The sequence below is a fragment of the Triturus cristatus genome, chromosome 10 (assembly GCF_964204655.1).
Source record: "Triturus cristatus chromosome 10, aTriCri1.1, whole genome shotgun sequence".
Taxonomy (NCBI): domain Eukaryota; kingdom Metazoa; phylum Chordata; class Amphibia; order Caudata; family Salamandridae; genus Triturus; species Triturus cristatus.
Genome location: NC_140593.1, coordinates 903728899 through 903745003, shown reverse-complemented (window position 1 = coordinate 903745003; position 16105 = coordinate 903728899). Strand labels below are relative to the sequence as shown.

The window sequence follows — 16105 nt, the reverse complement described above, 5'->3', positions numbered from 1 at the left end:
TTCCAGGAAGCAGCCCAAGAGAGTGATTTGGACTGACACCTGTCAGAGAGCTTTTGATGCCCTGAAGACTGCCATGTACACGGCACCCGTGCTCCTGGCACCCAACTTCTCAAAAGAGTTTATTGTGCAAACAGACGCTTCAGAGCATGGTGTTGGGGCTGTTCTATCACAGATTAATGAAGAGGGCCTAGATCAACCTGTAGCCTTCATCAGTAGAGGGTTAGTTCCACGGGAACAGAGGTGGAGTGCAATTGAGCGTGAGGCATTTGCTGTGGTCTGGGCTCTGAAGAAGTTGAGACCATACTTGTTTGGGACTCACTTCCGGGTTCAGTCAGACTACAGGCCCCTCAGATGGTTGATGCAGATGAGGGGTGAGAATCCAAAACTGTTGAGGTGGTCCATTTCCCTACAGGGAATGGATTTCACGGTGGAACACCACCCTGGTACAGAACACGCCAACGCTGATGGTCTGTCCAGATTTTTCTGCCTTAGGGATGAGAACTCCCAGGAGGTAGGGTAGTTCTCCCCACATTTCAGCTGGAGGGGACACATGTTACACCTGGCACCATTGGCGTGGGTCTCCCTTCCATTTTTTTGCTGTTGCCTCATGTGTTTTTGCTGGTTATAGATGCTATGGGCACTGTGCCACTGCTGTTCAGTGCCACAGTGCAAGTGCTCCCTATAGTAAATTGATGTATGGATTAGTGACTCCATGATTGGCTTGATTGGTTTACTTGTCAGACCCTAGTACAGTGCACTGCGTGTGCCCAGGGCTTGTAACCAATGCTGATGGTGGGATTGCAGCACTGATTGTGCCACCCACCAGAGCAGCTTGTAAAGTGTGTCTCAGGTCTGCCATTGCAGAGCCTGTGTGCAGTCTGGTACTGCCATGCTGACTGGGCAAGTGCACCCACTTGCCAGTCCCTAAACCGTCCCTTTTATACATATTAGTCACCCCTATGGTAGGCCCAAGGGCAGGGTGCATTGTAGGTAAAAGGTAGGACATGCCCTGGTGTGAGTGGCATGTCCTAATAGTGAATTACAGCCATTTTCGTTTTTCACTATTGCAAGGCTAACTGTTCTCCATAGGCCAGAATGGGCAGTTTGGTTATTACATTTTATAATCCTAACTGACTCAGGGAACATGGTAGAAATTCGAGTTTAGTATGCCTGAACTCAGAATGATAAAATACATCTTTTAGTGAAGTTGGTTTTCACATTCTGTGTTTGAAAATGCCACTTTTAGAAAGTAGGCATTTTCTTGTCTAACCATCCAAACCAGACAAGGAATACGCAACCTAGCAGAGGCCTGCTAGGTTGCGTATTCCTTGTCTGGAGTTTGAGTGACAGGGCTGGGGAATTCCAGGAGGCAGGGTGAGGTGGCCCAGTGGTAAATAGAGAGATCTGCATCTAGATGGGATGGAGGAGCTGCATCTGGGTCCTGAATAGGGCTGTGCCTTCCCTCCACAATGCTGGCTCCACCTCCTGTGGTGTGTCTGGTGTGTCTGATGTCCCTGCCCTGCAATGTGAAAGGAAAGAAGGAGGCATGTCAACAAAGTGCTCCAGGACTGACCAGAACTGGTTTGGACTAGGCAAAGGCCTCTCTGCCTTCAGAGAACAAAGGGAAAAGGAGTATAAATATTGGGACCAAGAACTTTAGATCACTTCTGGGAATCAAGACGAACCTTTGCTGAGGAGAAGAACCAGGAAGCTGAAGGAGGAGACTAGCCCTGTGCTGTGTGTTTGGGGGTTGGCCTGCAGTGGTTGCTTCATTGCCAAAGAGAGGAGAAAAGGACTGAGTGTGCTTTTTATCAACTTGAGGCAGAATCTCCAAGGGCTTGAACTAGAGCTTGCCTCCTGCCTGAAGTCTCAGGGATACAAGACTTCACCAACCAGCTCCCTCCTGAATTCCCTTGCTGGGAACTGAAGTGCCTGCTGTTGTGCTGGGCCTTCTGAGAGACTGCGTGTCGCTGGGAGCTGGAAGCGTGACGCAACAACGAGAAATGTGTCGCAGCCGCTATCATCGCATCGCCGAGGAAGCGAGCCGCCGCTGCCGCTGACATCATCGCATCGCCGAAGCGGAGTAGCGGGACGCTGCCACAGAGGTCATCGTCGCATCACTGGAGAAGCGCGTCGCAGGGCCTGTCGCGGCTCTCAAGATCATCGAGTCGCCGCACGGCCGTCGGGCATGTCGCATCACACCAACCTTGTTGCATCGCAACCAAGACGCCATTTTGTCGCATCGCACCGGAGAAGAGTATCGCATCGAGGTGCCAGCGTGTCGCATCGCACCGGAGAGCAGTAAGAAACTGACGCATCAACTCCCCACACAGTAAGGAAGCGAGCATCAACTGCCCTGCGCAGCAGTAAAGAACCAACGCATCCACTCCCCTGCGTGTAAGGAACCGACGCATCACCTTCCCTGCAACCCTTTTGTTTTCTTTGCGCTACACATCTAAGGTACATTGAGAGTAAAGTGTCGCATTTACAACTTGAGAGAACTGAGCTATGTTTATAACATTTAAGAGACTATTTTTGAGTATAGTATTGTGTTAAGTCTATATAAAAATACCTATTTTTATAATACAACCTGTGTGGTGTCCATTTGTAGTGTTGTCACTGTATTACTGTATATGTTCACAAATGCTTTACACACTGCCTCTGAGATAAGCCTGCCTGCTCGTGCCAAGCTACCAAGGGGGTGAGCAGGGGTTATTTTAGGAGTGTAGCCCCCATTCTGACTAGACGCAAGGGTTCCTATTTGTCACAGGTACCTACTTATGCCAACTAGAGACCCCCAAATCTAACAGCTTTAAATTTGACCCGATTCTCCACCTTCAACCAGAATAGGTCACAAAGAAAGCCTAAGATAGAAGAAATCTTAGGCACACGCAAAGCAGTCTAACCGCCACATTTTGCACCAATTAAAGTCCCTGGATCGTTGCTTTGCTGGTGCCTAGATAAAGAACATTGCTTTAGTCCAGTCTAAAGGTAACTAGGGCATGGACTACTGTTCTCTGTGCTGAGAGGGGAATCATCCATAAAATCTTATTTTATTGATTGAGAAGTTTGTGCCACTGGACCTTCAAAAAAAGTGACTCTCCGGTGGCGCAAGCCTCTCATAAATCAGCCCCAAAATATTTTGTTTGTTTTTTAGGTCTTCCACCATCAGGTAGCTACATATAAAATAATGGGTAGCTTATTTGAAAAATAAAATTTTAAAAGTTGTTACTCAGTGGAAAATGCACTGTAGTACATTTTGAAACATTAGTTCATGCACTGCAGAGGTCTGTGTGTAACCTGAGAGCCACAGATTCAAATTTGGTTAGCGCAGTGGAGAATAGTGGCTTATGTATTTTTAGTGCTACGTGGTCACAGCCTGTCTGTGACAGAAGGCACTGTGAATGTGTAAGTCATTATTTTATTTTTGCATTACATGCATTATAAGATAGACTGCTACAAACTGTGCAAATAGTTTTAGGATAAAATGAAGCTTCCAAAATGTAAATTTTGGTAATACCGGAGCAGAAGTAATGCATTTTTGTTTGCATGACTGTCCCTTCAACATCTCCTCAGGAGTACTAAGCGCTGTGTATATTATGTTTAAAAGCATGCACTTCACAGCCCAGTTGTTAACTCTTTCTACTACCACTCAAAACAAAACAAAATCTTTGCCATCACAAATAATTACAGCCAGAATCACTCCCAAGCTCCCTTTAGATTTTCAGATTAACTCATAACACACAATTGCATTTAATTCAGGCAACCTGGCATGAAGGATTGTTTTACCTGTCTGCCCAGCCTCTTAGTTTCACAGCACAGGAAACACAATTAACTTCAGCTGAAGCATTTTAACCACTGGAATGAAGCCTCACGGTTTCCACAAGGAAGAGCACGTTTTTGATGCCAGGCAGAAGTGAGGCCTGGAAATGCCAACCCCCTTCCCACGACTCCGCAGCCCTCCTGGGGGTCGTGGCCCAAAGATTGAAGACCTCTGCCTTAATAAGATGTGCTCAATTCACTGAACCCCCCTACAACCATAGAAATTTATTAATTTATTTAAAATAAGTAAAGTGCCTTTGTCACAAAGAGGAAAGTAGACTGACAACTTTTCCCATGATAATTATGAGTGGCATTCAGTCTTGATTCTTGTTTTTAGTTTGCATATTGTTTCTGATACTTACACATTTTCCATAATGAATTGTAGACTACCTGTACACAAATAGAAATCAATAGCAGGACTCATGTGAGCTGCTCACATTTCATATTGATCAACTTAAAATTTCAGCTTTTTTTTTAATTTCCTCATTCAAGTGCCTGCAATGGTTACTCCAAGCGTCACATATAAGGCACACAAACACCCCAAAAACCACATCGTTGTTCACCAGCAGTACACTTCACCTCCAACATGGCACCTTCATTCCACAATGCTGCACTAACACAGTCACAGCACCCCACAACCACTTTCCAGTACAGCACTACCATCTCACTGACCGACACCCACCTCTTTAACTGGTCTACTACAAGAATTTTGAAAAAATGTGATCAACTGAGGCGTTCTGATCAGCTGAAGCGCTAGCGCCCCACCCTTCCGCCACGTCAGATGCCAGAACACGGCATGGCGGCGATCGTGCTGGCCACCAGATACTTGCTCTTCATGGCTGTGTGCGGCTCCAAAATCGGCTGCGATTATAACACCCGCACAGGGCCCACTCCCGGATGGCCTGCCAGCTTCCTTACATACGTATTACCAAAAACACAGCCAACACGAGTTGTAGTTTGTTGTGGTCGTTGTTGGCCGCAGTTTTATTACCACTATATACAAACTCATTTTTCTGTCCCCTGGGCATAACTTTTCGTGGCCAGGGTCATAAATCATTATCATAGCTTATCATAAATCATGTGTCATACATCATCCGTGTGTCATAAATCATTTGGGTCATGACAGCCCTAAATTGGGCGTCATAAATAATTACCGTTGCTTGTCATAAATCATTTGTCATAAATCATTTTGTTGGTCAAAAATCATTTGTTTGTCGTCACTTATTTGCATATCAAAGGACCGTACATCATGTGTCATAAATAATTTGTGTACCATAAATCATTTGTGTCATGAACAGCCATAACTTGGACGTCATAAATCATTTGCGTTACATTGTCGTAAATAATTTGTCATCCATCATTCTTGGTCATAAATCATTTGCTTGTCATACCTCCTTTGCATATCATAGAATCATGAATCACCATGACAGTTTGTTATTCCGCTCTCTTACAGGCGTATCTCCTTTCTTGCACCTTTTGGGGTCCAACTTGTTCTGTTGGTTTCCACGCCCCTTTGCATGTGGGGTTAGCCGCTCCCCGGAGTTAGGCCCCAACTCGCTACCCTGCTAGTCTCTTTTTGTGCCCTGCCATCTGGCTGGGTCTGGGCTGCGAGCGCCGTCTCCGTTTGCTGCCCCCTTTTGTCAGGCCTACTCACCCTGCCGTACGGCATCCCAGAGTGAGTGGCCCTCCTTCTACACACCGCCCTGTCGGTGTGCCTCCATAACCATCCGCTGTACCTCTCTTATCCGCCGGCACTGCGACATTGCTGGTACGTAGGTGTGGGTGGGTGAGACTCGCAACTCCTTCTGCGAGGTTCCCCAGCTCCACAATGTAGTGATGAGCAGTAGTATGGGAAGCGGCGTCTTATAATCCCCCCACAATATTCCCGCCATGAACGGGCGGTTGCTGCAATTGGGGGAGGTTCGAACATCACCTGCCCCCCCCCCATTGGCCAGGCGACTAGGCGCCTTCCTGGCGCGCGTTTTGCTGCGATGGAAGCGCCCCTTCTGCTTCGGGGCGCTTACCAGCGGCTAGAACAGGATCCTTCCGGATCCCTGGCGTCCGTTATGGCGCCGGCCCTCGAGGCCTCCTTCAGGGGCGGCCTCTGCAAAAGCAGAGCACCAAGGCGAGTTTCTGATCAAGGATCAGATTGCTGCTCGCAGAGATAAAGGGGATAAGCTCTCTGTAGGCATGGCTCTAGAGGGCTGCGAGGAGTGACGAGTGTGAAGCTACTTGGGAGCTGTTTGGATTACAACATTGTGCGAGGCCTGTTTTCTCCCTGGCACGGTTTTCTGGATAGCAGGGGTGTTTACATACAGAGGCAGAAAGGATTTTCACTCTTGATCGTCTCCAGGTTTCTCACGGGGTGGGGGTGGGGGAATAAGTGCCTGCGCTCTGCTCAAATTATTATTGTTTTAGGCAGGATTGTATCACTACCCGGCAGAGGGTCGCTGGGGAAGGCCACAATAGTTTCTTTTTTGCCTTGTTCTAGTGACATTTGATATAGTTACAAGAGTGGATTTGCTAGAAGGGCTAAATTAAGGGATACAAGAATCTTATTTTTGGATTTCGTAGTATTAGAAAATGCAAACAATTCTGAGGCATCTGGCTCTACAGCAAGGACACATTTTGAGATATCTGCTCCAAATCAACGTGCCAAGAAAAAGGTGGGGCATGCCACTCCACGAGCTATTTGCACTGCTTCGGCTCATAAGAATTATACTCTCCACGACGTAGGCGCAAGCCGTATCAAGGATCAGCACCCCTTGGAGGGGGGTAGGGAAATAATTTCTATGAGCTCTGGGCAGAGGGACAGCAGCACGTAATTCATATCTGTGATGCCCACTCAGATCTCAATGCAAGAATCAAGAGATACCTATTTCGGAACCAGATACTGCTCTCCTGAAACCCAAAGAAGTTATGGAATACCCCCTGTTTATGAAACCGAAATTGGGCCCTGGCACAAGTGTGGCCCCTGTGACTGATCAGTCCAAGCAGGCAGAGCTCCCACAGTCTGTACAGCCTCCACAGTCACCACGGCTTCAGTCATAGTTACCTGATTTTTCCTCAGAGGGCAAATTTATGGTATTTCAACCCTTGAAAGTTTTTACTGCTCCAGCTATTGCCCTGGGGTCATCCACCCCTGAGCAGGAAGGCCTGGGATGTGACAAAGTGCAACATAATCCACCTCTTTCAAATAAAGAGACATGTCAGGACAGCTTTTTTTCCGCGATGCAATGGGACACCAAGACGATGCTAAATCTTATCCTGGAGGAAATACGGGACTTTAAAGCCTCACAAACCATGGAGATCGCTGCATTAGATGCATGCCTTATGAAAATTGAGGAGACTGTGGCCCAGATTCCGGAGAGACTTAGAGAGGCAGAAGGTAGGATCGCTCAGCCAGAAGATCAAGTAGTTAGCCTACAGGAAAGGACAGCCACTTTCCAGAAACAGCAATCCTTGATTAAATACAAGTTTGAGGTGTTGGAAAATCACTCAAGGCACACAAATCTTCTCATGCTGCAATGGGTAAACACCTTCATTAAAAAATATGTCCTCCTTGTGACATAGGCCCTCCATAAGGACTGGGGGGGCAGCAAATGCTGCAATGGGTAAACATCTTCATTAAAAAAATGTGTCCTCCTGGAAAATCCTGGGGATTTCGCACTTACAAGAGTCCACCAAGTACCTGCGCATTTGCCTCCAACTTCAAAATGTCCTCGCGCAATCCTGGTCAATTGTGGGGGCTACAGGGTGAAGGAGTCTGCTATCTAAAACTATCAAAGAGAAACAGAGTAGTACCCCTGAAATCCCTCTCTGTCACATCTTTTCTGACATGTCCACCTCAACAGTGAGGAGGGGGAAAGAATTTATAAAGATGCTTCATTTTTTTAAGGCTCAAGGAGCACAGGCAATGATCGCACAGCAGTCAAAGCTGAAGGTGCTAGTAAAGGATCGGGTCCATGTTTTCTGTGATGTTTCGGAGGCTCTAGAACTATTACAACAAATAGCAGAGAAGCCGTAAGCAAGGAGTGCGCAAGCAGAAAAGTGGACTATGGGGCAATCTAAAATCGGGGAACCACGATGATAATCTGTGACTCTCCCTTTCTCTACCATTACTATGGGGGCCGTGGTTAATTGGCCAATCTTTATAAGTTTTACTAAAAAAAGTTGATGAGCCTTATTTAGATAACTTTATAAGAGAGAGGGAAGGAGGGCTAGCGGCCTTGGAGCAAGGGTGTGTCTAAGTCTATATAGGGGGCCTCTCCGCCTTTTCTCCCTCTTTGTCCTTCTTTTTCTCTTTTCTTTTTATTCTTTCCTTTTTGCTGATGTGGTGGGGGTAAGGGTAGGCCGATTAATCTGGGCACAAGACCAGGGTTCCAGATTCTTAGGGGAAGGAAGCATGTTAGGTGTGAGTGCGATGGCGCTCCACTCACCACACCTGAGGAGTTGAGAGGGTGATGGAGGGCAGGGTGGGGGGCACATGTTAGGTGGAAGGGAGGGGTGAAAGGAATACAAAATATGGATTTAGGTCTGCAAATACTTAATTTAAGCAGTAAGGAAGGTAGATTAGAATGTTAGGCTGGCTTGAGGGGAGCTTCAATCAGCAGCGAGGGCCTCTCCATTTTATTAGTTTAAGGCAGGAGAAAGGAGGGGCAAAAAGTGTGAATTGTATGTATACTCTCTCTGTGTGAGAAAGTTCGCTCTATATCTGCAGCACCTTTGACTTATCAGGAGAGACCCTGTGTAGGTTATACGCCCTTTTTTTTTTAGAACATTGGTGTGAGTAATTCTCTGAAGGTAATGTCCTTTAATGCAAATGGGCTCAACAATGTTAAGAAACTTCGTGCAATAGAAAGCTGGGGTTTTGTCCAGAATCCTGTAGTGATGTTGTCCAGGAGACCAATATCCCAGCTGGTACACTGTCAGGATTCTCGATGTTCCAAAAATGGGCAATTTATAGAGGGTTTTCATCTGCCCAAGCCGCCCATCGAAGTATGGCTATTTTCTTGTCAAATGGGCAGGTGGAGAAGTGGTTAACAGCGATAGTGATAAAGAGGGCAATTGGTGTTGGGTTAGTTGTGTAATAGGGTCAAAACCATTTACATTTTCTAGCTTTTATGCCCCAGTGGACGACAGCATTACTCCATGTGTGAATTTATTCCAGTCACTTATGCAAAACACAGGGGGATTGATTATCAGTGGGGATTTTAATTTGCTGCAGGATCAAAGACTGGATTTCTCGGTTAAGGCAAAAAAAAAACAGACAAGTCCAAAATCCTTGAGAATCATTAGGAACTTCAAGGATATTTTCACTTTAATTCACCCCTGGCGGGCAGCTTGCCCTACAGAAATTGCATTTACCTGCTTTTCGGGGAGGTTTCCTACCTCCTCTCATACATTTGTTCCTAATCTCTCACGCTCTTATTTATAAGCCTCAAACCACTCTGCCTAATGGATTCTCCGATTATGCAATGATTGGCCTTAAGCTCGAAGTGACCAAATCCCCGCAGGGCCCTTGACGATGAGTGTTAAATAATCAAAATCTGCAGGAGGAAGGGAGGGCACAAATTCTTAAAGATGAGATTAGGAAATTTATGATGATTAATGATAAGACTGCATCAGAGGACAATGTTTGAGACTCTATGACGGTATTAATTAGAGAGAGAATGATGAGTAAGGATGCAGAGAATAGCCTCAAAGCCAATAAACAAAAAGAGATGTTAGAAGAAAAGGTACAACAGAGCTATGCCAGGTTTCTGCAGAAGTCATGCATGGCTAACAAAAAAGCATTCAACACTGCCAGACAGGTGATGAGGGAAACTTACTATGCTAGATGTGCCGCCTCGCCCAGATTCAGTCACAAAAGGTTTATGAAGAAAGTAACTGAACTAGCAAATTTCTAGCATGGCAGGCTCTGGAACAGGCTGCCAAGAATCAGATAAATGACTTGAAATGTCCAACCATCAGAATAGTAAGGAGGGAATCAGAGAAGGTGGGAGAAATTATGCTAAATCATTATAGACAGATTTCTTCACAGATTCAGTCAATTGGCAGACTCCCTTTAGAACGATTTTTAGTAGATTGTGATATCCCAGCCCTAACTAGAGAGGAAGGAGTTGATATGTCTTGACCCTTCTCGAGGGAGGGATTGATGGAGGTCATCACAAATCTGCCTAATGGGAAAATCTGTGGACCAGATGGATTCCCTGGGGAATTTTTGTAAACTTTTTTTCTGATGTTTTATCGAGTCCTCTTTTATCACTAGCTAATAGATTGTTACAGGGAGGTGACATACCATCTTCTTTTTTAAAAGGGAATATGGTAAGCTTTTTGAAGACTAACAATGAGGCTGATGATCCTAATTCGTACCGCCCTATCACATTGTTAAACACAGATTATAAGATACTTACAAAGCTACTTGCAAATAGATTCAATCTTATAGCCACAAGATTGATCCACTTAGACCAGAGTGGTTTTTTAGCAGGAAGGCAGCTAGGAACAAACACTCACTATTTGTAAGAAGTCCTGGATTACTTTTCTGCAAATAGGATGCAAGCCTTAGTGTTCCTGCTAGATGCAGAAAAAGCTTTTGACCTCGTGGTCCGGGAAGCTTTATTTAATATCCTGACCACATTTGATATTCCATCCCCGATCACGAGGCTTATATATAATATGTATTGTAAAGCTAAAGCAGGTATTATCAATAATTCAGTTGAAGTGAAGCAAATAAAGGTGTTGCAGGGCACAAGACATGTGGGTCCATTACCCCCTATTTTATTTGCCTTCTCAATTGATCCACTAGCTAAAGGAAACCGAGCAAATAAAAGTATCCCGCCTACACTCCCACAAATGGATTAAATAAAATGATATGCTGACAATATCATGGTAATTTTAGATAGTTAAAAGGACACTCAAGAACAGATTTTTGAGATTTTCGCTCAATATGAGGCAATGAGAGGGCATAAATTAATAAGAGAAAGACAGAAATGATACTCTGTGGCTGTACTTCTGATGCTGTACTTCCAGATGTGGCTGGTTGTGCTAATTCTCAACCAAAGCGCTATTTGGGGATAAGGTTTGCTTCTAAAATCGAGGATCTGTACGACCTTAATTTCTCTCCCCTTCTCAGAAACGTACGAAATGTACTCTCTCGGTGGATTTCTCTTCCTGTGAGTATCCTATGGAGAGTCTCCTTTAATAAAATACAGTTTCTCCCTTTATTTCATTTTTTATTCTCAGCCATCCAATGCGTGTTAACTACCTCATTTTTTTAAACTGTTGAGTCCATGCGCTCATCTTTTATATGGCAAAAAAATCACCCAGAATTGCATTAAGCACTCCATATGAATCACGGGAGAATGGAGGATTGGCACTCCCCAATCTCAGAGATTACAACTATGCCTATTTTACACAATTCATGTCTTGGTTCAATACAAAGACACTTAGGGTTTTTTTTATAAATAACTTTATGCCCTTAATTTTTAAAGAGCTTAATATCCAGGACGAACTAAAGACAACTAAGTTGCCAAAACGAGTACGTTATAAGAGCTTGATGTGGCTCTTTCTGAAATATGGAGATCTCTATAGGAGATACTCCATTCCTCAGAATAATGCGGCGACTCCCTTGGCTGCTGCGGAAATAGGTCCGGGGGGAATCTCTCACCTGATATTGTTCAAAGGTGGGATACATCAGGATATTGGGAAATTTCAGACTTCCTTATGGGAGACAGATGGCAAAACATATGAGAAGTAAGGCAGAGTATACAGGCTGACTTTCTCCTCTCTGGCTCATTTTGAACAGTCAATGAAGTTCTGTTGGATTTTAATTTAGGCCAGATTCTTAGTAGCAGGGAGGTGGTGTCTGCCCTAAACGAGGACGGGGTTTTAAAAAGGCCTAGGGAATGGAAAAGAATACTTGTAGTATGTAAAGGCCTTGATTTCGCCCAAAAGGCAAATAAAATTGGGACAGGTATGAAGGCCTTTGAATCATAAGTAAGATGTGGAAGGAAGTCAATATATACAATTTTAGTGTGTTAAGTGGAGCCAATTGGCTCAAATGCTTTTTTTCTCTAAATGACTTCTATATAGAACCCCAGCATTTTTAACAGGTATTAACCCATTCTACCTGGGGACTTGTGCCCAGTGTTTAGGGCCTTCCCCGGCAAATTGAATGTGTATTATCAGCCACTGTTCAGCTATACAGGGATTTTGGATTGAAATATTTCAGTATCTTGTAGGTGTCTGGAGGGTCCTGGGTTACGACCCAGCATTGGGCTTGGCCAATAGGTGGGAAAAACTAGTATATATTGCAACAGATATAGCTCGATCTCTTTTACTTCATAATTAGCAAACTCAAATAAATCCCTCAATGAAGGATTGGCTACAAAAAACCAAGACGAATAAGAAACAGTGAACAGCTATACGCAATACAAACTGGAGGAGTTAGGAAGTTTGGGATACTCTGGGGACAATATTTCCAATCTGAAGATGTAGGAGTGACATGAAAGGGACTGATTAAATCGCCCTAGCTCCCTTCCTCATCCTATTGTAGGCATTTCATGAGCTATTCTCCCTCCTTTTATCTGGTTTTAAGTCAATTGCATTTAGGGTTTTAGAGTTTTTTAAAGTATTTTCTGCTTGCTAGGATTAAAATATTTTGTTGTAAGATGCTGTAGTCTGTGTATTTATTTCTAATGATATAATATGAAATTATATTTGTATTGAAGACGCTTATATGCAATTTATGATGAACATTTACTGCAACATGATACTACAATACCTGGATCCTAATAAAAATATCAATTAAAAAAAAGAACATTGAAAAAAGTAAATGTGCAAAATAATTGTGATCTAACAATCAACTGGCAAAATATGTATTTATTTCTACGTACATTGACAATCTATGTCTATGGTGATGGACTTGAAGCTTATTGCAGTCCTTTTAATGCAGGACCTGTATTGCACTAAGTGAGTGAGCCTGGCACGTCTTCCCCACAGTAGATGGATTTGAATGGAGCATTAGGTTTCCCCCTAAAAATATTTTTGATGGGGCTAATATATTACCAAAAATCAATAGCTTTTGCAACCTTTTCTGAAAAGAACCTCATTAAATATTCCTGTACTCCAAGGGCTAGCACAGTACCAGGGGGCATTACTTCTCCTCTGCATCAAATCACGCATGTGTCTATTGGAAAATTGCCATCGTCAGGGCTGCTTTCAGATGAGGTTGAGCCCCCTGTGTTTCATTTTGCCAGTCCAACGCTCCTATCACCCACATTCCCATAATACCACCCTATATCACCATGCAAACACCCCAAACCACCACACTCCTACCCTCTATCTTGGCACTGCCACCCTTGAACACTTCATCACAGCACTCATTATCCTGCTAGCTAACAACACTTCGCTCACCACCCCAAAACACCCTATACTATAGCACTATCACCCTCACAATACTGCACATTCACTGAACTACAATAACACCCTCTAGGGCCATAATACCACCCAAATGTAATTCACTGCCACGCCTCCAGTGCTCGTCTTTCCACGGCCTCACAGTGCAATAGGAGTGCACTACATAATCTTTTAAACACTTACTACTGTACTACACTAATACTGCACTAGCACTTAATCTCAGAGTGCATAACAACTTCTACAGCACTGCATTACCACTCATAAAATGCACTACCATCATCTACACTGTACCACCATGTCCAGAACCACAAAACCACTCTATTGCAACACTGCCATCTAAGCAGCACAATGGCATTGCTTTCAACAACATACTACAACTTCTAGCACTTCCTCCTCCAGGTGCTACATGTTAACCCCAAAAGCTACACCACCAAGCCAATAATACTTAATCACCTCTTCACCATCACTATATTACTACCTTTCAGAAGCACAGTATAACAGTATAACCCACCACCATAATGTAATGTTCCAGCTCCAGCTAGAATCCCCATTGCGACACTACCGCTTGCATCACACATCGACCATTCTATTAGTACATTGTCACAAAAACAACCACAATATCACCACCCGTCACCAGACAAATAGCCAAATGGACTGCACGCCCACCCTGGCACAACATTGTCACTCAAACAGTTCATTATCAACCACATGGAAAAGGTTATCACGCCACTGCCACACCTAAGCACAGACTAACACATGTCACGTGGCCGATGGGTACATTGTCAACGTTACTAAGTTAGCATAAGCCCTGCAGCCATGATGCCGCTTTTGCGCACGTTACTACAAAGCTTTATTTTTGCAATGCTGTGTTTATGCCTTTCACATGAGAACTGTTTGCTGTGTACGTTCTCTGCTTGTTCCTGGAGTTTAGTCTGAACATTATGAGCAAGGTCGATAAACAATGCCCCTTGTTTTTCTGTTCTGGTCCGGCTCTAGCACCTAGACAAAACACACTAGCGCAGCTGCTGCTGCTGGATGCTCGTACTTTGATATTATGGGGAAACATGTTTAGGTAACAGACACTTGCAGAGGGGCCTTTCCAGGGAGAAGAGCAACACACACCTATGATATAGAAATACCATCTATGGAGTAAGGTACGGGGTCTGCTGACAAAGCCCAGAGATCTTCTATAATATAATAATACTCGTTCTAGCCAAGGGGAGGGAGGTTAGGCACTATAGTCCTTTCTCCATAGTCTTTATACGATGACATCTCCCTTTATGATGTATAGCCTAGCTACAATGCTAACGATATTCGTGTTATGCATTTTTCTGCTTGTTGGCACGTATACTGCATGTTTGAGCAAGTTAGTTAAAATAAACATTTTAAACTATATTCGTGTCTCAGTCAGATCTTATTATGGACAGGTACGAGAGTGTGAGCGCAAAATTGTATCTTGTTACCGCGATTCCTGAGAGATACAGGAGTGTTGTGTTCTAGGGTGTCTAATCATTTGCTTCTCCGTGAGTGTGTAGGAGGGCGAGTGAGACACTATAGCTAGTCGGTCCTGGACTCGTGGGTACTAAGGCTGTAGGAAGGCTCAGTCCCTATGCACCGAAGTCCCATCATCATGCGCATAGTTCTGTGTATGTGCAGAATCCCTGCAACACACATTTTACACCTGTGCCACTCTACTACTGCGCTACCACACCACCATGGTACTGTTACCAAGCACTGCTCTTCCGACCCCAGAGAACCTCACTACAATCCACTACTACCCACCTCAAGTCTCCCTGCCTTCCCACACCCTGACACAAAACAAAACACATCTTCATGCTCTACAGATGCTTATTACTCCAAAAGGCAGACATATTGAATTTGCTTGAGATTTCTACACAAAGTGTTCATCATTATTATTGGAGAAACTATATAACAGTCACTGCATCAATTTGAAAGAGATTAACTTTCTGCATTGGCCACGCGGGATTCAAACCTATGAAAGGCAGGTTGCACACACATCATTCAATCCTGTAATGAACGAATAGTAGCGTAAGGGGGTGAATGAACACATAACTTACCACCACATATTCTGCATTCGTTTCTACAAGTTTAAAGATGTAGTCTTCGTTTGATCCCTTATTGAACAAATCAACAGCATCTTCTACGGTCCAGGAAACCTGTGGAAGTGAGAGAATTGTGGCGGCAGAAGCTACCGCAAGCACAGCTAAGACACTGACACATCGCTCCATTGTAGGTCTCACAGGCTGGTGATAGAGCTGAATGTGAATGAAGGAGCCCCTTTTATAAGGAATACCGCTTCTCCCCTTTTCTTAAATTTAAGCCTAAAAACTAATACATACAGGACAGATGGCTCGAGTTTCTCAAAAAGGGATTTGTGGGGGGTTTTTTTTGGGCCTGGAATTTCCCAGATTGCAACAGACATTGGCACAAGGCACATTTCAGATTAAGTTGTTTTTGTCATTTGCTTGTTTCTTGGGACCCATCCAAAGAGCTTTATTTTGTGGACCTCTGCCAAAATTTTATGAATGGAACACTCACGTAAATTGACTGAAAACTGTACCCTTGTTAGGTACTGATTGAATCAGAAAGCACCAAACACATCTTCATTACCAGTGCCCTACTGGTAAAACGAAAACCCCTAGTAGTGTTGTTGTATTTGAAGGACAGAGTAACTAACAAAATACAAGTATTAATAAAGATGCCTTCCGTGTTCAGAGTCTTTTGCCAACGCCAATGCTTGATCGGTGTCAAGCTATGAATGATACAGCCGGGGCAAGTGCACCAGGTCTTTTTATGTGGAGTTTTACATAGCGCAAACTAGGCTCGAAGGCATCAAAGCGCT

At 44.1% G+C, this 16105-nt stretch overlaps 1 protein-coding gene across 1 annotated transcript in view; it reads right to left on the bottom strand.

The window, feature by feature from the left end:
- Positions 1-15625, bottom strand: part of LOC146796217 (cathelicidin-related peptide Pt_CRAMP2-like) — a 106123-nt gene extending 90498 nt beyond the window's left edge. Inside the window, exon 1 of the mRNA XM_085628723.1 lies at positions 15321-15625. Coding sequence (XP_085484849.1) covers positions 15321-15491 — 171 coding nt within the window. The 5' untranslated portion in view covers positions 15492-15625. The remainder of the gene's footprint in view (positions 1-15320) is intronic.
- Positions 15626-16105: the final 480 nt, after the last annotated feature.